The sequence below is a fragment of the Phoenix dactylifera genome, chromosome 13 (assembly GCF_009389715.1).
Source record: "Phoenix dactylifera cultivar Barhee BC4 chromosome 13, palm_55x_up_171113_PBpolish2nd_filt_p, whole genome shotgun sequence".
Taxonomy (NCBI): Eukaryota; Viridiplantae; Streptophyta; class Magnoliopsida; order Arecales; family Arecaceae; genus Phoenix; species Phoenix dactylifera.
Window position 1 is genome coordinate 608,190 of NC_052404.1, and position 22,458 is coordinate 630,647.

Here is a 22,458-nt window from a genome sequence, read left to right on the forward strand (position 1 = left end):
AAAAAAAAATCTTGCATTGTATTCAAATAGAGCATATCACAATACTTTTAACTTGACTAATAGCTCCATCGTGATCTTGCAGTTGCAATAACTGCTTCCTCTACTCATCATATCGTACCCTTCTATGTTTAAGAGAGAGGGATCTAGAATTAGCTCAATCCAACAGAACCGAGGATCAATTTTTAAAATTTTTGTTTTTTTTTTTTTTGAGGGAGCAAGGGAATTAGGGTTCGAATTTAACAAAAAAAATAAAGTTTTGTAAACCAACAGCATACTTGTTTTGAAAGTCTAAACCCTTCTGTCCTCATCAATTCTTCCCATATCCCCTCTCCCATCCTTTTCTTCAAGCTTCCTTTACCATCATTGGTGTTTGGTGCTGCTAATCACAATATTAAGCAACCTTTTTTTTTTAGAATTAGGATAAGTGGAAACTAGCCAAAATCGGGTGAGAGCGAGAATCGAATCCAAGCCATTGGTAGCAAGACCTCCAAACTTTATCCGCCACACAATGGGCACTCTCATGTAATCCTTAAATTGAAGATTTTACCCGGCTCGGTTCAGCTTTCCTTCGATCAAACATTGCAGATAAATACAAGTACTGTGCACGTCAATACATGAAAGAAAATGGAACAAGCACTGCAAACATGGTACTTTATCAAACGAACTTAGTAAATCATAATCTTTGATTTACTGATTGGATTAGTGCATATGAGAGGAAAATGGAACCATGCCTTCCTCTTCTTTCAAACAAACAATACACACTCTTTGACATGAACCATCACGTACCCTGAAGCATGAGTTGGTTTCCAGAATTCAGTCAGAATCGTCTGTGATCCCTGTTGGAGCATACCCTATTCCATGTCGATTGTTGGGGAAAATCATGAACACAGAACTAGCTAGGCCGCCTACCACGGTGGGCAAGACCATGAGCAGCGTCTTCTCCTCCAACTCGAAAGACGGATAAAAGCATGACACTGTGTTGTCATCCAAGAGTGCAATCACTGAAAACACAACCAGAGAGAGGAATGCATGAACAAAATCTCCAAACCTTAGCTTGTACTTGGAGAGGTCCTTCGAGCCAGCGTTCGGGTCGGAGAAAGACCACAGCCCATCCTTCGTCGCCAACCCATAGTAGACCTTGCCATCGCTACCAATGTAGCTATCAGTGAAGGAGGAGAAGCAACAAGAGAAGCCACAGACGGCGAGGAGGACGCCGCTCAAGTACTTGTTGACCGTGCCGCAATGGCCGGTGTTGGTTAATAGAGGATTGAGGAATTGGAAGAGGAAGACAGTACCAGTGGGGAGGAGCTTGATGAGGTCAGCCACTCCTTTGAAGGCCCTATCCCTATAGTTTCAGTACTTCTAGGGGACTTGGATGCTGAATTCATTTTCTCAGAGGACTGTTGGTGATCTCCTGCCATGTTATTTGTTGCCTTGGTGTGATCTATGTAGTCTAATAAATCCCCGGCTATCCAAAAGGAGACTTCTTCTCTTGATATTTATAAGGAGAGTGAGCTACCAATGGTAGAGGAAGAGAGAAGGTTGCTTGCAAGTATAGTTTGGCAACAGTTATTTTGCTTGCACTCTTTGGTTTGTGAGCTTGCCTTAGAGCTGTAGCCAACTTTGAGTTTTTCTTCAAAGGAATGCTCACAGTGAGGATTGGCTGATTGTCAAATGATCTTGGATCTGAATTCAGATCTGAAAAAATTAGGATCTCATTCTAGTCTACCAAGAAAAAAGAGCCCCCCTTTCATACAAGTTAATATCAACAAAGAGATGGTAACTGGGTTAAGCGAGCTTACAGAGGAATATTTTTTTTTGTTTCGAAGATACAATGATATGTGTATACGGAAAGAGCTGTTGTGGGTGCACCGGTGGAGTTGGTAATTAAAGCAAAACGTTACTTGACGACGTAAAGCTCAACACGAACTGGAAAGGATGCTAAATTTCAGATGTCAATCTTCTCTAACTTTAATTTCAGTAGGGCTTTTTTTGTGTCATGATGTCAATCTTCTCTAACTTTGCTCACCAGAAATGGAGGACTTTCCTAACCCGCGTCCATTCAGTTGGTATCAATTCTCTTGATTTCTTTGCTTCAATAAATTGTGATGGGGAAAAAACTTTGTCAAATAAATTAGAGGTAAAGCTATTTAATTGAAAATTTTAAAAGACATAATTAATGTTTAAAAGCAAAAAACTGTAGGCATGAAAAAAAAAATCATAACCGAGGACTGAGCTGTTAAATTTGTATTCCTTGTCACTTCTTCTCTCCTTGTAGTTATTTGGAGGAAAATCCTCCCATTGTAGTTGCATTAATGGCTATACATCTTCCAAAGGTGGAGTAAAGACATGAAGTAGAATAATTAAGAGTACGAGGTAAACAATCGCCTTGTTATTAGGAATTAAAACTTGACTTTATGAACTTTGAAGATGATTCTTCTTCTACTTCTCTTTCGGAACAACCTCTTGCAGGGCTAATTAGCATGGGTCTGCCTTTGCTTGTATACATTTCAAAAATTCTTGAAACGAAGTTATGGAGAAACTCATTATTTTGTCTGATAAAAGAGAGAAAGGTACATGGGTGGCGCCTTTTTTTTTTTTGGGGGGGGGGGGGGGGGGTACATGGAATGGGCTTTGGTTGTATCTCCTATATTTGTTGATGATATAAATAGCTGTATGATGTCATTTGTATGGGTCTGGCTTGTATTCATTTCAAGAGAAGCCAATTTTTCAATCAAATAAAACAACGAGGTGCATTGGTGGTGGCTTCATGAAGTTGACCGTTGGCTCGAAGAGGTTAATACAGATATTGCAGGAGATGCGCATCATGCATTACCTTGAGGTCCCTCAAGAATGCTCAAGATAAAACTCTATTTTTAGGACGGTTTGGAGCCATTTGAATTGGAAAATCAAGGCAAGAGTATTCTTAAAAGAGAAGGGAGACCACGAAGGAAAGTTTCAACAGTCCATGGCCGAGGATGGGAACCTAAGATAACTGTAATGCTTCTCCGTTGCGGGATGCCAATTTGTGATGGAAGACTGTTCCAGCATTTTCAAAATATGAAGTGTTGAAACTAGAAAGATGGAAAAATAATTCTAATTGCATTGCTAAACCCAAAATTTGCTATCCTAATGCTGAACTCCGTACCGGTGCCATACTAGCATAATATCGATACCGTATGGTACGAAATTGTTTTTGACGTCCCGAATGTCGATACACCATCTGTACCGAATATCGATACTGGATATCATTCAGTACGCCACCTATATCGAATATCTATAGCGGATACCAGTACCGAACTGGTACAATACGTCCTGTACTGCTTAATTCAGGCTAGTACGACGTATCTTGGCTTGTAGTGGAACTCATTTGATCAGTGTCTGAGAAGTGAAACAGAGAAAAAGAGTAATGTCCTGTTTGCTCCATCATCCACTAGTAGGACCTGAAGACCTGGCCTTTACCTTGGGATAACGGATCTACCATTATGCTAATCAATGACCCATTAACAGTTAACACCGATGCAAAAAAATAAAAAATAAATAAATAAATAAATAGCTGCATGAGTTAGAAAAGCCTAAGCAACCTACAACAAGTTAAAAAGACATTTCCTAGCTGGCTGCCAGATAATTGGAGGTGAAATATATAGAGCTCGGTGGTGAGTATTAATCTGTCAGCATTCAGGTCTCACCATTTCAGCAGTTAGTCAATCTCTCACAAGAAGAAATGAAACTAAGTCAATTGCAGAAATAGAAACCAAACGAAAAATATTAAAATTTAGAATTGCAGAAATATACAACCTTCCTTAATCCATATAAACCAAAATCCAGATTCAACAATGTGAAATTTTCCTTCCACTTGACAGCAAAACTAATTTGTCTCTGCAGCTATTTTCAGTGTGTAATCTACAAAAGGGAAACAAACAGATGCAAGAGCTGACAGATATGATAAGCCCCCTACCTTGTCCATTTATCTTCACCGAGCTGCCTGGTTCAAATTAATCCAGTTAGCATTAGACGAACCCTGACTCTTAAGATTCCAGTATTGACAGACAGCACTGATATGGCAGCTAGTATCTGAAGCTAAACCAGCTGGGACAGAGCTGAGGTCTTCAACCACAAGGGCCTTCCCAACATAGCATTTCCATGGACAGCTAGGTATGCAGTGTTTAACCTAATATTATAAAAATGCTATCAGCCATGAACAAAAACAAATATCCTAAAAAACGATTGCGAGCATAGACTGATGAAGAACTTACTTGTCGACATCTGGTATGGCTAGTGGATCATAGGTGTCCTCCCTTTGCTCCACATTTGGGACTGCACCTACCATGGATGTCATATCTGGAACACCTTCCACCTGAAAGCAGGAAAAAAGCCAAAAATGTTAAAGTGGGCAAGCAAAGCAAATCCAAAATGTAGGCACCACAAACCTGCATGAAATAGGCTTCTACCCATTGAAATTTGTTAAGTAGGTATTTATTTAACCTAATCAACATGTAAGAAAAGGATTTGCCGCCATCCCTTACTCCCTAAGTTCCTAGCCTTTGTTGTTAGATATTTTCATCATTTTTCCAGTATCCCAAGCAAAGCCACTAAAGAATCCTCTTTATTTACAAGACATTCTATCTCCTCGAGTTGCACAAGTTGGCCTCAAGATTTTAGTCTCCACACTTTCTCCTTCTGCACTCTCAACCAATCTAAAGAGTCACTGCTTTATTTGAACATCAAAATTTTAAGCAATTACAGATTCTTGACGCTGTAATGTGGTACATAGGAATTCTAGAATGCAATCAATGATCATGAAAAGACAACTGAAATAATTGCCAACCCTGGACAATTTTCTGAGCCTAAACTTGGAAAGCTATAACACACTCTTAATCCTATGATGAATCTAAACTTCTGCAAATTAAACTTGCTCCAGTATTAAGGATGAGATCTACTGGAGCTAATATTACAAGGATTATACAAAACTGATTTGATCCCAGAATTTATTACTTTAATTTATCCAGATTCACATACCAATTCATTTTATATCTCTTTGTTTCTCTTCCTTAGATCAGTCCCCTTTTAATGTTCATCACAGACTTGGCACCAGTTCAGCATTTCCAACTTAAAAACATCACAAACGAAAACTAATTCCCTTTTATAGATCAACTTGAACATGCCCCTATCAAATCTGATCCTCGGACTTGTATCACATGAATGACTTGCATCACATGAATGACTTGCATAGAAGAGAGAGGCGAAAAGGTCATATGTTGGTGTAATACCTTAGAACAAGAATGAAGCACTATTCTATGGTAAAGGCATCAAAAGACTCCTAGTGGGAGTGTTCAAAACATTCTGATATGGTATCAGATATTTACTCATTTTATTCTTCTATGACCATTCGACAAGAATGCTTTTGCATTTTATTAGCATATCGTTTCATTTTCACTTGAACTATAAGGATGTAACTTTTCAAAAAATAGCTACACAACTAGAGGGTTTTTGAAACATGATAAACAATATTGTACCAAATCACCAGTCCGGGCAGTATGGTATGATTTGCCTAATTTGGTGTGAAGTGTGAACCAATCCTTACCGGGCCGAACCACCCAAAACAGCTCGGTTTCCTGTGTTTGGTCTAGTAAAGGCCCCAAGGCATCAATAATTAGGGGGAAAAGGAGCTTTTCTCCCTCTATTCAAGGTAAGAGAGGAGGAGAGGAAAAAGAGATGGAGAGAGTGCAAGGGTGCGCAGGTCTGATCCAGGTAGGGGCCTCTTCCTTTTTCTTTTTATTTTTTCTATTACATCTCATAAATGTAAAAAATTGAAAAAATATGAGGAAATCATAAAACCTTATTTTCCACTCAAAACTAGATAAAGGAAGATTAAAAACCTCAACAAGAAAAAATAGAAAATATATTTATTTTTGGTGCACTGTATGGTTCGATATAATCTAATATGAAACCAATATCATACCATACCGGTCTACTACCAGTATGCAGTCCAATACCAGTACTACATGCCTTGCTTTGGAGAACATCTAAGTATACCAAATGAATATCAAATAAGATGTTCAAACACAGCATCTGTAAGAAAATCCTAGCAACGTGATAAGGGGAAAAAAAGTGGCCACATATATACAGAAGTGAACATTCAATTCTACAGTCAACTAAATTCTTGCCTGTTGAGGATACTGTCCATATCCAGCATAAGCACCATAGGCATATAAAGATGGATCTTGAGCAGCCCCATATGTGTATGCATCATAACCATAACCATAATAAGCTCCAGCCCATTGACTAGGATCTGCTTGCCATGCAACCGATGGGTCCTGCATAATGGTTGGTAAGAAAATAAAAACATGACAGAGATTGAACTCAACTCCACAATGCTACTCTAGAAAGGGATTTCGGAATCGTATAGATGGTACTAAACAAGTATATAGACTCGATTTCTCATTCTGAATGTGATTCAGCATTGCACTTTGAAAACATGAAGATGAAAAACATTAACATTTTCCTGTAGCCATTGTTTATGATAGAAGAAAAATAAAGTGAAACTTAAAATAAGAATTAATAGGCGCACCTGATTTCTATTTATAGTCTACAAAAAAGTTCAGGGGGCTGAATGAATGTCAAACTCATTAATAGGTATTCATAGGATATGAACCCTATAATATGATATTCCATAAATCCCCATATCTTGATTCTGTATCTTTTTTGACACCAACCATATTCAGTACAATTCCCTCAAGTTACCACTACAACAAGCTGACACTATAATCACTGTGTGGAAGGTGTAGGTAAGAATCACCAAAATAATTTCTGAATACATGACCCAAACTATCCTTGGCATGATTTGCAACTGATTTCCAAACAGGAGGCATATGATTCTGGAACTATCTATGGTGCCGAAAGTTATTTCCACTTATGTTTTCTCAAACAACCAAAAGCAACGTGAAGTTACATTTGTTTCTTCCACTGATTCTAGAACAATAAACAGGTCAGAATCATTTTTTGTACTCTACTCAGTAGATTCATCAATCATTCCACAATAAAGAATATAATCAGTAAGTAAGGATGGAACCCAGATGGAATTCGCACTTTGAAAAGCCTCCCATCTCGGGTTTTTTTATTGTTCTTTAACTAGGAATTTCTTCAAACAAATTTAAACAAGTAACTTCAAAGGACAAGTCATTTTAATCTTTTTAGGTAAATTGCATGCTTTCAGCTTATTTTTATTTTAATGTTTTCTATTTTCCATTAAGTTTAACACAGCTTACTAATAATTTCTAAGATTTTCAGTGACATCCAAGATATCATGTTTTGCAGTTTCTGAGAGGCTTCCACTTGCCACATCAATCAGATTGACAACCAAAGAAGTCCTACTTATTTAGATTTACACATCATGCATCTTTGGGGATAAAAAAATTGTGATTGCCTCAACGGCCCCCAGCCATGACACTCAATCTAGCTACAACGTATTCAAGGATGCAAATCAACAACTAAAGTTTTTTATGCACATTAAACGGTTGTCAGATTAAAACACCAATACAAGGTGTCAATTAACTTTATATGACAAAAAAAGTAAGGCTGGTAAATGGTTATATACACAACATAGTACATCATTCAATTCAATTTCCCATCAAGAAAATAGTGCAACAAATATGACAGAGCAAAACAAAGCTAAGATTCTCTGCATGTTCAACAAAAAGTTTTAACGTACTATAGTAAATAAAGGGAGGATGCTCATACAATTTTACATGTTAGTTTTCAAGATTGTTGGTTTCCGGGAATCATTAAGTCTGGTGAATAAATCCAAGTGTCAGAATGCAATAGAAGAATCTATGCAACATAGAATTTAACATATCTTGAGTGCAATCCCTTCTAGCTAACCCCTACATTTCCAGGGATATCATCACTTAAATTTTTGTAATTTCCACTGCTAACAAGTGATAATAATATGAAAATGAGACAAGTTGCCTAAGTTGTTGTCATGGGTTTTCTTGTTTAGCATTGTGGGGCTTAGAGATACCAATTGCAAAAGGTAGCAGATAGACAAACCAAACAATTCTTCAGCAGCATGAAAAAACCAAATTCAGCAACCACAGATTAAGTTCCATACCTGCTTATTTGCAGGACTCCTACCCCATGAAAGCTTAACAATTTGTTGACCTATCATGGTTCCCTGAAGCCTTTGTATTGCCTCTTCAGCAGATGGTCTATAAAGTACAGATAATCAGAAGCAGGTTAAACGATGTAAGATGTACAAACCTCTTAAGGATCCATCGAAGTTTCCCTATGCCAGTAATACCTAACCAATTAAAAGATAAAAAATTGTAACAGTAGACCTAGAGAGCAAGAAGCGAGAGAATAATGCCTTTGAAGCCTGACATAAGAGAACTATGCAAAATATGTTAAAGCCGGCAATTGTGTCTATTATGACGTACCACTAGCTTACCAATTGAACATACGTCAGTAATTTGGACTTGGATTCTAAAATAAAAGGCAGGTACTAAAAGGAATACAGCATTTACATTATTTGAGCTAAGGCTATTGCTACTGCCAAAGCTAAAATAATTGTCTCCAAAGCAGCTTAATTTAATATTATGCAAATAGGCATCAATACATCTGTAGAAAAGAGAAAGTAAGACATATTTTTATTCAATACTTCAACAGTTCTTTTACTATCACCACAGAGACAAGAGAATGAGCACCCTGCACCAAAGCAGCAGTGCCCTGCCTTTTGTCAGCACCGGCCCCTCCAGCTTCCTTTTCTTTGCCACCGGCAGCCCTCAGGCTCTCCCTTCTTTCTCGGTTGCTCCATCACTTAGTAAAGTCTTCTACTAGGCAGACGAAACCACCTAGTTCATAGTGGAGCTCATCTTCCACCATCGCATGCTCACCCACCTATGCCGCAAAGGGGTTGCTCGGACCCCTCCGCTGCCATCCTTCTGTGTCCCCTTCTGTGCTAGGCTCACAGTGTAGTAGCGCCCTAGTCACCCTACTCCACCTATGGTAAGCCAGGTAGATCAGCAACCAGCCCATATCATCTTGAAGTCCATTTTCTACTTCACACTTCTTAGAAAGTGGAAGCAAGAACCTAAAAATAGATTTGCCTGTCCTCACACATTGAAAGATGTTGAAACAACTTTTGATGTACAATGACCCCATATTCCTTCAAATGATACTTCACCAGCCCATATAAGAATTTATGTACTCCTTCCCATCTAAATGAACTATAATAAACAGGTTTATTTTTTTAATGCCTCTGCAATGTTACCAAGTCAACCAGACTGTTTAAGGGTGCTTTGAGTGACTTGTTCTACACCTATTTTATGTTATGTATTGCCTTACATTATGTATTGTCTCACATAATGTATTTTCTTAGATATTTGTTCTCATTGTGATATGAGAAGGGTGATTATAGAAGGCTAAGAATATTATTCCCTGGACTTCATAGAATGAGAGAACATGGAGTTTTTTTGTCTTTTATTAGCAATATATTGGTTGCTGAAAGGGAAGGGGGCATGTTTTTTCTTGTGTCTGTGCTGCTAATGAACTGGCAGGCAACAATGATTCAATGAGGGGAGAAGAACCAGGTGACATAATCACCATTCATATTTTCTTGATGATCTCCCGTACATCAATCTTCAATGGTGTTTTCTCCTTCATTGTTCTCCTTTTCATCTCCCTTCTTCTCCACCAATCCCCAGATTCCTCTCACCACCCTCGCTGCGCATCAATCCAGAGAGGTTCAAAGAAGAGTTTCAGCCAAGATTGCTGCAATTGGATGGCAGAAGTGGCATATGGAATAGCAGGAGAGGATGGCTAGTGCTGAGGGAGGGGAGGGTGTCGCAGCCACCTTGAGGAGGGATGATTCAACCTGTCCTCCAAGGAGCAACAGAAGAGTACTTTAAAGATTAATTAAAAGATCAGTGATTTTCCTTTAAACTTGGAAGCCATCTACGTCAATTTGTAAAACATTAAAATAAGCTGCTCGATAAGCAGCCATTCAAACTTTGACCATAACGTTCCTTAGGAAAAGGATAAATGAGTCACCTTTCTCAAGATATATATCATAAGCCTTGCAACAAGAATCAACAGTTCAACACTCAAGGTATCAAGCAGACATTAAGAACAAGAAAATCATCATCACAATATTTATTTTTTTTTGCTAGTACCACCTGGCAACAAAGAGAAAGAAAGGGATCTTCTAGTTTCCAACGTACCTGGCGCTAAACTGTACAAAGCCACATCCTTTTGCAGCTGGAATCTTAACGTAGATAAGCTCTCCAAATTGTGCAAAGATCTGCTTCAGTTCTTCCTCTGTGACATTAGGGTCCAGTCCACCAACAAATATCTGCAACAAAGAAGACATGTAAAAGGATATCCCACAAGAAAAGGTGCATATGTAGCCAAAGATGATAAGTGTGCACTTACATTTGTGTTTGTGATATCATTGTCCAGTGGAGCTGGTGGTAGCTGTGGTGTTGCATAAGTTGGTGCCGGATAGATAGCTGCCAAAATTAAGTATGAGCACGGCAGAGTTATAAATTCATTCAGAAACAGGCAACAAAGCTTTGCCATCATGTTTGCTAACTAATGTCATGTATATCAAAAGCAAACCTTTGCAGGATAATAATCCACTAATGCAGCGCAACTGTTAGATATACTTAATAGTTAATAGTTAATATAATGCATCCTTAAGGTACAACAGACTCATCTATATAATTGGTACTCTTGGGGATGAGTCTCCAACCACCCAGATACCTCCACCTAGACCCCACATCCCTTCAACTGAACCCCACCATTTTTCCCTTTACTTTTTTCCCCAACTTAAAGGTTCCCAGTTTCTAGAGACTTGAGGACTTGCAGCTCCCTCAAGGGCCTCCTTTATTTTAATTTATTTAATCAGTCAACTATATATAAAAATGACTCCTCCCAATTCTCCTTTGTTCCCTTCCAAGACCTGCCACTGTTTCCTCCATGTGTATGTCTTTCTTTTGACTCATCATGGATGCCGATATGGTGCAAAATGAGGATGCAATGTATTTCACCAAAATCTCTAACAGTTCCCCTACTTCATGCAGATCACAGATCAAGTGTATGCCTAATAAATACTCAAATTGGGAAGTAAAGGAAAACATATCCAAAAATCTACTTTTCAGGTCATGCGGCAGGACCCAAAAAAGAAAATTAGCAATCATTGCACAAAGGATGGAATTCCCTACCACCGTACCTAACCGTACTGCCCCTAAATAGGGAACGTACATGGCTTTGTTTTGGGATGGAGCCCAAACCACTCAGTTTAGGCTCCAACTGAGCGATATCTTGAACCAAACTGAACCATCCAGTTCAACTCGATTTAGGGTGGTTCGGCCCCCTCTCCCGCTTAAATCATTGAGAGGGAGGTAAAGAAGGCCCCATGTACCTTCTTTGCCTCAACTTTCCTTTTTTTTTCAACCCAAAAATGTGGAAGAAAGAAGAAGGGATTTCGGGATTTCAGCTTAGATCCAATGCCCAAATAAAAGGCCTAGATTTTTCAAGCTTAGACTGAAGTTGCGATTTTTTAGCTTGGCCCAAAAATTTTATATGTTATATTTATATAAGTGAACATGTACATATACAAGCATAACATTTATATTTTAAAAATAAAAAAGGAAATAGGGGATGGAAGAAAACTCTAGACCTCCCTGCCCTCTTAGCTGATGATGCCCTCTCCATTATGCGCCTCATCCATCTCCCCCTCCCTCTCTCTCACCGCCCTCCTTTCAAGCCTCCTCCTCTCTCAATCTCTCTCTTCCCCACTACCATCCTCCACTCTCTCCTCCCCCAGTTGACTTCCTTCTCTCACCCTCTAGCCCTCCTCCCCCTAACCAGTTTCCTCCTCCTCTCTATCCTCACCTCAATGACCGGCATCCTCTTTCTTGCCCCTCACCCACTAGCTAGCCTCCTCCTCCATCACCTCCTCTTCCTCTCCTCCCTTCCTAGTTCAGTCCAGTTAGGCCAAGTCAAATTCAATCAAGTTCCAAACTAGTTGGATCAAGCCCTGACCCTACCATTTACCGTCAGGTCGGGCACGGGATCTAGTTTTTTAGGCCCCAGGACAAGCCTGGCTTAAGCCTAGAAATTTTGTTTAGATATTGGGCCTCAACCAGCTCAAACTTGGTCTGGCCCTGCAGTTTTTCAGAATAAACTGAAGTCAACCTGTATCTCATGACCCTAATGCACATATTAATTGAACAAGTTGCATTTTTGCTCCCACCAATGAGCTAATATGATGATGGTGGGCATACATCATGGTATCTAGAATAGGGAAATGGCTAAGAAAAATCTTTAAAGAGCCTAAATTGATGGTGAGGGCTTAGGAGAGAGCTTACACCATGATTTCATAGAACTATGAATGCAATAACCCAAAAAATGGCCCTCAAATTTAATATCTTTATAATCAGTGACTACGAAAACAATGAATACCACTACATGTATCGTATAACCAACATGTCCTCAAAAATTAGATCTGTCAAGTATAGCATTCACCAAATTAATGTAAAATAATATATAAAAGCATCTGAAAGAAATATGTGCCGGAAGTTTAGCAAAGGAAAATATTAACTACGTAACCATGCAAGCGGAGGAAAAAAAAAGCTAAAGTCCAGAAAGCTCATCAATCGTCCCTTGGCTATGCACAACATGGATGAACGCTACCAATTCATATCAAACAACCAGGATCATTGTTGCCTCATTAATAAATTGGTCACTCCAAGGCCATAAACCAAATACTGTATACTAGAACTGACTCCACAGCCAACATAGAACAAGCTCGTGCTAGAATAAGACATCCATAGAATACGAATTACACACAAGAGGCTCTAACATGCACCTGTCTTTATAGCATCTCCAACTTCCTGCTACATATCAGAAGTGCAAAGTCCTAGCATCTGGAGGAAAAAGTATGGTTCAGCCTAATTCAGAAGTGAAAACCCATAGGGTAATCAAGAATGGATGGTTTTCTGCGCTTGACCTAAGTGATGACTCAAAGTGTAATGTCTATAGTTTGGCCATTTGGGTTCAGCTTTGTGGCTTATAGTGTTCAAATTTTTAGATCCAAGTTGTTAGAAATAAACACAGTTTCTATGAGTAAATTGATTTGTCAATGACTCAAAGTCTCAAACTATAATGTCTATAGTTTGGCTATTTGGCATGGGCTTTGTAGGCTGCAATGATCTGATTTTGGATCCAAGTTGTTAGAAATAAACACAATTTTTCTGCAGGTAAATTGATTTGTAATTCTTTCAGATGTTTGCAAGAATTACATACAACATTCTGGAAAGTAGAAAATTTGAGCAATGTTTTGACAAATTAATAATAGCTTGAAAAAAAAGACTAGAGAACATGAAGGGATAGAGGTACTCAAAGAAAGGCTACCACAAGACAGGAAAGGAGACAGAGAAATAAGGTTTCAAGAGCAAGCAGATAGATAATTAATTAGTTCAATGCAATGTTTGGTTTTGATATAGACCATGCCCATAATTTAAGTGCATATTTGAGAAAGAACAGAACTGAACTTATTTGTAACAGTAATTAAGAATACAAATAGATTATGTACAAAGATCCTTATTGGACTCCATATTCTGTGAATCCACGTACAACTAAGCCTATGAGGCACCTTGCTGCTTCTCGCAGATTTACAGGGCTATATGATCCTCAGTCCTATACTTCACAGGCCATGATATGTTGAACAGATGCATAAACTGGATTACATGAGGAGTGACATGAACTCCAGCTAGTAATACTAGTCAGCATGCTGGCTCTTTTATAAATCCAGCCCACTTCCATTTCTCTATCAGTCATACCATATCCAAAACCTATCTGAGCATCCATTTGAGTTTGTCATAGATCACAATTTAATAGGTAGTGCATTTATAGTACTATACATATTATGACTTTGAGACAAAAACCAAAGCAAAGCAAAACAAACAGTATTGTGAGGCTTATGGAGGAAATAAAGAATGATAATGTAGTACAAAACCATTGTGATTGCACGAGAAAGAATGAGATCAATTCATAATGGGAACGATAAGCTGAAAATCAGATGTGTCATGCATGCCAATCACAGAAAAGGCATGAGTAGAATTAACTAATAGTCATAATTAACAATGGCCCTGATGGCAAGCAAATTATCATACACAATATTCTGCCCACAAACAGTGTCATGCATAATTATCTTATGCTCTGATGTGGCAGCTTCTGATTGGAAAAAATTTGAAGACTCCATGAACTTCTGAAAGCCACTTCCATCACAGGCTTCCATGTATGGTACAGCATTACTTAGATATAAAGTGTTAAAAGAATAACATTCGTATGTGTGTGCTTTCTGCATTAAACGATCATTACCTTTGGCAACTGGATACTGTTGCTGAATCCCAGTGGTTTTTTTAGGTGTTGCTGCACTAATACGCATAGGCCTAGTTGAGCAATACACTCCATTCATTTCAGTCATTGCACGATTTCTTTCTGACTCATCAGCAAATTTGACAAAACCATATCCCTTTGAACGCCCAGTATTTGGATCAGTAACAACCTTGGCCCCTCTAACTGATGGATACTGAACACGAAAAGTCTCTTGTAATAAGTAATCCGTGACATCAGGCGCTAAGTCCCCTACAAAAATGGAATGATCAGGCCCTGCATCCCGCCTTTCTCCAAGACCAAAAGAGGCCCAATTCAGCCTAAAAGCCTGTTCAGTTCCAGGCATTTGTGATCCATTATACGTCTGCAAAATTCTTTCAGCAGCTGCATGAGAAACAAACTCTACAAATCCATAGCCTTCAGGGTGCCCTGTAATCTTGTTGCGTATGACTTTTACCGATACTACCTGTTTTCATGAGAACACTCTTTCATAAGCTATGTCTATAATCTACAAGTGCAAGCTGTGGTAGATTACAGTTAAAAGAATATTGCCAGTAAAAATTAAATATTGCAAGTAAAAATTAAACACCAAATTTCATGAAGGTTTGCAAAGCAAGATGGGCTTAAATGAGACAAGTACATAAACCATATGTACTTAGACTTAAAACTTCCATCTATGACTGAATAGTGTAACAGACAGGAAGAAGATAAAATTCCAAAATATAATTTGCTATATCTTAAATGACCCCATCCTTATTTCCCACATATGTTGGCAGATGTTTTGGAGCAATTGCAGGAGTGATGACTGACCACAACACAAGTAGAAGCAATTGATTTGCACATAGAAAGGTTGCATCTGCACCTACAACCTTTGTAGTGGCACCAAGAATAATAAAACGACCGTCTTCTGGACTGGACAAATAGTGATGTTCCAAATGTTCTATAATGCAGCTATTCATGAGATCCCAATGGTTAGGACTTATATAGGTTTCCCATGCAGCAGATGAGCAATGGGTGCAAATGTCTGCCTTTATTCATTTTTTCTCTATGATATAGAAAAAATATGTGATTGTATTTCACCTCTTCCAAAATTTCAGGCATGCATACATGCATGCATATGTGTACGTGTGTGTGTGCATAGATAGATAGATAGAGAGAGAGAGAGAGAGAGAGTTGATCTTCTTTTGAAACTTGTTTTTATAAATTGCCATGTACTTTTAGGTCATTTACATACTTTTCACTTTCAACTTAGTTTTTAAATGAGGTTGACTAATGTATTTGCTTTAAAGGATACAAAATTTATCCTAACCATAGTATATGATACCAGACCGAACTGCTAAGGCTGCAAAAGTTGGGTTGACCCAGGACTTGACCCAACCCAACCCACTTAGACCCAATTTGGACCCGATTTAAGGACCCATGGGGTCAGCCCAGATTCCAAATTCGGATCTATTCCACATTTTGGGTCAGATTTGGATTTATTGAGTTCTGACCCAAGCCAACCCAACCCCATCGTTATATGGATCTAATTTGGGTCTCTCAAAGTCCCGATTAGAGATTAGCTCCATATAATGGTGGCATTCATCATCGATTAATTAGTTTGAAATAAATGGTGTCATCATCCCACCAAACCAAGCTTCTTGATTTGATTTTATTCACATGACATATGAGATGTTGTGGCAAACTAGATAGCTGAGTGATATCCTTGGATGAAAAGTTTAACTTTTAGATTGTAAATTGATACTGTGACTAACTTGGCATTCTATTCATTCTAAATTGATATCTTTAAACATAATAACTCGTATAATCCATAAGGAATGCTCAACATTTGGAACTCTTTTCAATTATCTTCTAAGCCTTGTTTGAAAAAAATTATCATGCTAAATGTGTCATAACATACTTGCAAAGAGATGCTCATATTTTATGATGAAACTAGAATTTTTTTTTGTCCAAATTTAACTCTTTCACTTTAGAACTACATATGTGTGATCTGATCTGACTTGAACCCAATGTAGATCCGATTTGAACCCAAATTTTTGGGTTGGGACCGAGTATACATGGACCTGACCCAACTTGAATGACTCATTGGGTCAAAAATTTAGTCGTGGACCTGACCTGATCTGACCCAATCTTCTATTGGGTTAGATCTAGGTCTAACATTAGAACCAAAATAAGAAACCGGGTCAGGCAGGGTCACTCATGACCCGGTCCTACCCGACACATTCGCACCCCTACAAACTACCCAGTTTGATCGATATTGTACCATACCAAAAATGAACTAGAATAGTTTGTCATCTTGGAATGAAAAGGAGCCCGAACTTGTGCTAATCAATCTCAAACCTCTCAGAAATGAGCAGCTTTGGGTGGTTTAGCCCAATAAAGACCTAGTTCTAGCCCAAGTAACCCCTCACCCTCAATAATTGTGAGAGAAAGACGTTGTTGCACCCTTTTCTCCCTATGTTTCACTTATAAGCAATATAAAAGAGGAGAAAGAGAGGGTGGAGAGAAGAAACAGAGAGAGGGGTTTTTTTGTATACTAGTACACACATAGGTACTATTTGGTATGGAACCAATATCGTAACATACTAGTCCCCCACCAATTCGCAGTCCAGTATTGAGACTACGTATTTTAATCCTAATTGACATTATTAATATCTAATTTTGGAGGATAACAATGTTTGAAAAAATCAGCATAGCACGAACTAGGCAAGCAATATATCTAGCTTGCCCTAACTAGATTGCAAGCCTATAGTAGAACTTTGCTCAAATGAATGCTTTTAAATAGTTCCAAATCCACTTGGGCCATATATGATGCTATATATGTCAGCTCGTTTAAGGCTTCATAAATTTGAATCACTGAGCTAAAAGTTTTACTTGTTCTTACGTAAGTCAAAAGACATTTAACTCAAGGAAATGAGCAACTCCCAAGATTTTTGTTAATTAAGCTAGTAACCTATATATCTCAGATGCCTCATTACCTATAACCTCGATGAAGAGAACTCCCAAAATAAGAAGTCCCTTCCCATGACAATAGTTGTTGGCCCCAAGTTTATTTTCCATCCCACTACAGCCACCTTAACCTGTTTGCTTACTCACCAAAAAAAAATCAAAAGACATGTAACCATGGATGTATTGGTTCATCCACAAATAGTTTTGCGAGCATTAGTAGTTGTATATTAACCATGTTATTCATGGCATGGAGTCCCAGATATTGGCGATCCAACTCCTCTAGATTATTCCTTATTTTTATCTTATTTGTCATTTATATTTTTTCTATTCTTTGACCTCTTAACATTGTTGTTTACATCTCATATCCTTTTTCATAAAAAAAAATATGAACCTCGTAGGTAGCCGCATAACACTTGGATGCCATGCTGTATCAAGGTCACTTTTTGAAACCTTAGTTAACATGATTTTGACACTATGAATGAATTGCATAAAGTTGATGCAGAATTAACGGAACCACAGACACATCAAGAAGGATTTTTTTTTCAATTAGCTTCAACATCTTTGGCCACAGACATTATTTACTTGCCTTCGTGAACATAGAAACAAGTCTGGAAAAAGATATGCAACTAATATGCTAAGATGCACTGCCTTTCGCTTTTCAATTAGACAGTTTTCTGAACAAATTTCGATGATCGGTTGCCCAAATTCTATTCTCCTGGGTCTTCCTTTTAATTAAGGTTCATCAATTGTTTCAAAAACCCTATTGGAAACTCTAAGCCTGAAAATCCATCAAAAAAAAAAAAATATGATAAAACCCTAGAGATGAATGGGTGGGTATGAAAGAGAAGTGACCTCTCCGGTGTGGGCGAAGCAGCTGTGGAGGTAGCTCTCGTCGACCCAGTACTGGAGGTCGCCGATCCAGAGGGTTCGGACCTCTTCAAGGGAGGTGGGCTGGTGGTAGCCATGGGAGGAGGAGGTGGCGGCGGTGGTGGGCGGCGCGGCGGTGGTCCAGGCCTGGTGGTGGTGGTGAGCTTGCATCCACTGGTGCTGCTGGTGAGAGGGATCCATGACGCCCCAAACGACGGGCTTCGTTCGGCTCCTCCGATCAAAGGCTCCCTCGGCCGCCTCTTCAAATAAAAGCCTTAGGTGAAAATCGTACGGTTCCCATAAACCTCTTTTAATATCAAACTTATAAATTTCAGAAATATAGACATAAAAACAATTTTATTGGCAGACATATAAGCATAAAAATAACTTTATTAAACATTACAACTAAATTTTATTTACTATAGGAGCCAACTTTGGGCCCGGCCTGAAAATCTTGGTTGGGGTTTGGGCCCGACGCAGGCCCAAAGCTTAAGCCCAATCCCATTGCGAAGCATGTGTTTAAAGAGGCTAATAAGGCTACGGATTGGGCGACTTCTTTTATCGCCAACCACTCGAAGGATCACTTATGGGTGGAAGAGGCAAAGTTGCCTAGTGCTATCCGTGATGTATTGTTTTTTAATTTTTTTGGTTGTATCCGCTCACGTTATGTATGATACTTCTATTTAAAAATTAAAAAAACAAAAAAAAAAAAAAAAAGGGAGCCCGATGCCGTTTCTAGCTCCACCAGACTCAGTGGCTTCCCCATTCCATTTAGGGTTATTTATAATCTAGCGAATATGGCTTTGGTTGTACAGTTGACCATATGCAAGATAACAAAATTGTTCCAGAAGGTGATTTAATCACTCTGATTTCTTGGATCAAAAGACATGACCCTTCAACGCACACGGCTTTGAGAAGTATCTGAATGCTATGTTCTGGGTTGTGGTATTGCTCATGTTCTCATGTACTTGGAGAGGCTAATTAGACAGCGGACTATTTTGCCAATGTTGTCTCTTCTTTTCAGCAAGAATCGTTTTGGAGTGAGGAATGCCCTCATTCTGTAGCACATTTTCTTCGAGCAAATGCTGTAGGTGTTTCATTCCTTCATTTGTAGTATTTATTCACACTCTTTGTAACCCAAAAAAAGAGAATATAGCTTCTGTTGTTCGCATTTCACAATTACTTAGCATCAAATTCATGTTATATTCACATTTTGTTGAAGTATATGTTGCTTTTTCTGATCTACTACTCTTGCCTCTATGTTAATGCAATTTTTATGTTGTTAAGGTTCTTTTCAAAATAAATGTATACTCTGTGTTGCTTGATTTACCGAAGCCTCAATTCTCGATATATACAGGCATACCAATCCATGGCTAGTATAATACCCGCTTATATGATGCGCCAACAAAGCATAACCATTGTCTTGTACAACCAGTATACCCCTTCTATAGCGTATTTTAGCTTCTAGGTTTTTGTTGCTTTCTTTTTTGTCATTTTTGCTTTAATGTTATATTTTTATAGCAATATTGTAAGTGCTTTCGCTAAAATACTCTAGTTCTAATTTGATGTTTCTTCAAGCTTTTCCATTGTTTATATGTTGAGAAGTTTTATTAAAAAATAAACAATAATTAGGTTTTTGAAAACCAATGCTAAATAGAGTGGCATAAAAGTAATAAGAAAGAACTTTTGAACAAGTTCTAGCTATAAGTTCTTTAAAACAATAGCATCTGGAACACTGGAACAATATTTCCAACAGCTTGGGGGAATGCTGGTCCTCCTATGATTGCCCCTTCTTTCTGACCATTCCCTTGTTATTGCCTCCTTCAACTGTAGGTGCCATTTTTCTAGCACACAATCAGCATAATCAAAAGAACCTACCATCTACAATCAAAGTTACAATTGTCATCAAATTTGGAAAAATAAAAATGTCACTGTCCTTTTCCAAGCATCTCCAATTTGCAAATGCTCTATGAGGATTCAACATTTATATTTTTGTAAAATATTTTAATACAAGGGATGTTTGGTTCATACATACTAAATGCTCAAAGCATATGTAGAGACCTCGCAAAAGTATTAATTTGATGTTTTTTGGATACAATAAGATTAGTTTTAATTTGATGTTTTATATTCCACGTTTCAAACTAATGCACATATAGTAATAGTTGATGCATGTAAACCGGCAATGGATCAACGCAAACTCTTAAATGGAATTTTCTTTTTAAAAACCAATTTTGCAAAAAAAAATATTGGCGCTGCATGCAAATTTGTTAGAATATCATTTTTTAAATACAATAATCATATTATAAACATTATATACTTATATAATATTATGTTCTCTCAAAAGATGCTTAGTGGTACTTCAAATATCAATAGACTATTGCTTGACATTATGGTTGCCCATTGTGGCTTTAAGTACTCATAACAATATTATTTAATCCATAATTACAACATATTATTTTTTTCTATGATTGATATAGCATATTATTATTGTCATTGTTATTGTAATATTTTCTAAGGCCTTTTGCATATATTTTAGCTACAATCTTAGATTTGAAAGCTAATTAGGAAAATATCTAAATGTTGCAAGAGACACCTTTGCACTGTTCATTGATTTGTCTACCATAAAGTGGAGTTGTTACCAAGTCTGTAGGTGATATCCAACTTCAAAGGAGAACTATTTAGCATCCAACATCATTTCTGTGCCTCTAAGGTAAAAGCAGTACTTGAGAAAAGCCTTTTTGCTAACTCTTTTCGTTTGGTGACAACCATGCGAAGGACTTCCCTCATTATTGAGGGAGGAGTCATATTCCTTGCATCCCGTGTATTATTTTTATTAATTTAACTCTCAGCTCTTAAGTTGATTGCCATTTTGAAAATTAGAATTTCTTGAGACACACATGTGCCTGTGCACATAAAGACCCCTGATCCTTAAATTTCATGCATGTATTTTATAATAAAATAGCTATCTTGAGAATGTAAACTTGTTGGCAACCATAATGTTTATGCTTGAACTAAGGAGAAACCTTGCAGCCATTATAACAAAAGTTCCTCCAATCCATCTCCATGATTGCATAAGGGGAAATATCTTCAAATACCATTAAATGTCACTCAATTTGATGAGTTAGACATGCTAGGATCCTTATTATTAGTAATCGTTATTCTTACATTTGAAAATAATTATTCTCCCATTCTAATTAGGCAACTTAAAAATCCTCTCCACATTCTAGTTGTTATAGATAAGTAGGGTCCTACTTGCTACTCACTCATATTAGATAAATTTATCACCTTTCACAAACCCTCCAATGATTAAGAATTTATTTAAAGCAATAATCAATCAACAATCAGGCTCCATATAGATCCCAAGAAAATATCAAATTATTGAGTGCACTAGAAGTGACTCTTTTGTAATTACATGCCATAATTGGTAAGGAGGATTGGAAGAAAATTCAAAAGACATTTTAATGTTAGAAAAAGAAGGATTTGCATGCTAAATTTTACCGTATGGATTTTTTTCTTCCTATAAATCTCTTTCTATATTGTTATTACTTTAAAAAAACATTATTCTTGGTTGGCAAAAGTTATTGAATTTTAACATTATAAATAGTCCAAAATTGGGTGAAAAAATAATTCAAACAATGCGAACAAGAAACCATTACTCCAATTTCCACACTAAAGAATCTAGGTAAAAGAAAATCCTAGAGAAAATAGTATAGTTAATATGATGCATGAGGTTACAAAGACATTAATCAATTAAATAGTTTAATATATTGTATAAAGATGGATTAAACTTCAGCTATCCTATTGCCTCTACCAATAGATGCATAGAGACCAAGTAGGTAGTAGCATCTTTATGCACGCCTTTCTAGGTACCTAAATTAGCACGATAGTAAAATTAGCAATATAAATCAAATTCTCGAGAAGAGTTATAAGCTTCTTGGATAGAGGAAGGGTTGAAAATAAGCAAGAATTCTAACATAAAACAAACTATAGCCAACATTATGAGAAATTGATCACAAGACCAATAAATATAATGGGAGCTTGACATACAAAAGTAGTGGATTTACAATGTTAGGTTTTGAAAAAGCTCGGAAATTCTAGCCATAAGTCCAACTTAAACAAACTAGGGCTGCCCATTTATTCATTGTTTCAGTTTAGAAAATAGTAAATAAAATATTCAATTTATCCAACAAAATAAATTAATAATATAAATTGAATTACAAAAGGCAATATATAACATATATATTG

General features: G+C 37.5%; 2 protein-coding genes across 2 annotated transcripts; both read right to left on the reverse strand.

The window, feature by feature from the left end:
- Positions 1 to 570: 570 nt before the first annotated feature.
- Positions 571 to 1,350, reverse strand: LOC103723187 (protein DMP2; the record flags this gene model as incomplete). The annotated part of the gene is made up of 1 exon (XM_026800001.2): positions 571 to 1,350. A coding segment is annotated over one exon (537 nt), but the record flags the coding sequence as incomplete, so codon positions are not given.
- Positions 1,351 to 3,744: 2,394 nt separating this feature from the next.
- On the reverse strand, positions 3,745 to 18,518 carry LOC103723188 (polyadenylate-binding protein RBP47B'). Its single transcript, XM_008814024.4, has 8 exons — positions 18,199 to 18,518; positions 14,383 to 14,863; positions 10,429 to 10,505; positions 10,218 to 10,348; positions 8,111 to 8,207; positions 6,168 to 6,317; positions 4,257 to 4,357; positions 3,745 to 4,171 (listed from the first exon to the last, which is right to left on the reverse strand). Exons 1-8 carry the CDS (start codon positions 18,412 to 18,414, stop codon positions 4,081 to 4,083), a joined length of 1,344 nt encoding a protein of 447 aa, XP_008812246.1. The 5' UTR covers positions 18,415 to 18,518; the 3' UTR covers positions 3,745 to 4,080.
- Between the last annotated feature and the right edge of the window lie 3,940 nt (positions 18,519 to 22,458).

Excerpts from the sequence above, each read along its gene's own strand:
- LOC103723188 (XM_008814024.4), bottom strand. The coding sequence starts at position 18,414 with ATGGATCCCTCTCACCAGCAGCACCAGTGGATGCAAGCTCACCACCAC. Across the intron at positions 10,506-14,382 it reads ACAGTATCCAGTTGCCAAAG|CTATCTATCCGGCACCAACT; the intron begins GTAATGATCGTT and ends TAATTTTGGCAG. Across the intron at positions 8,208-10,217 it reads TTTGTACAGTTTAGCGCCAG|ACCATCTGCTGAAGAGGCAA; the intron begins GTACGTTGGAAA and ends TGTACTTTATAG.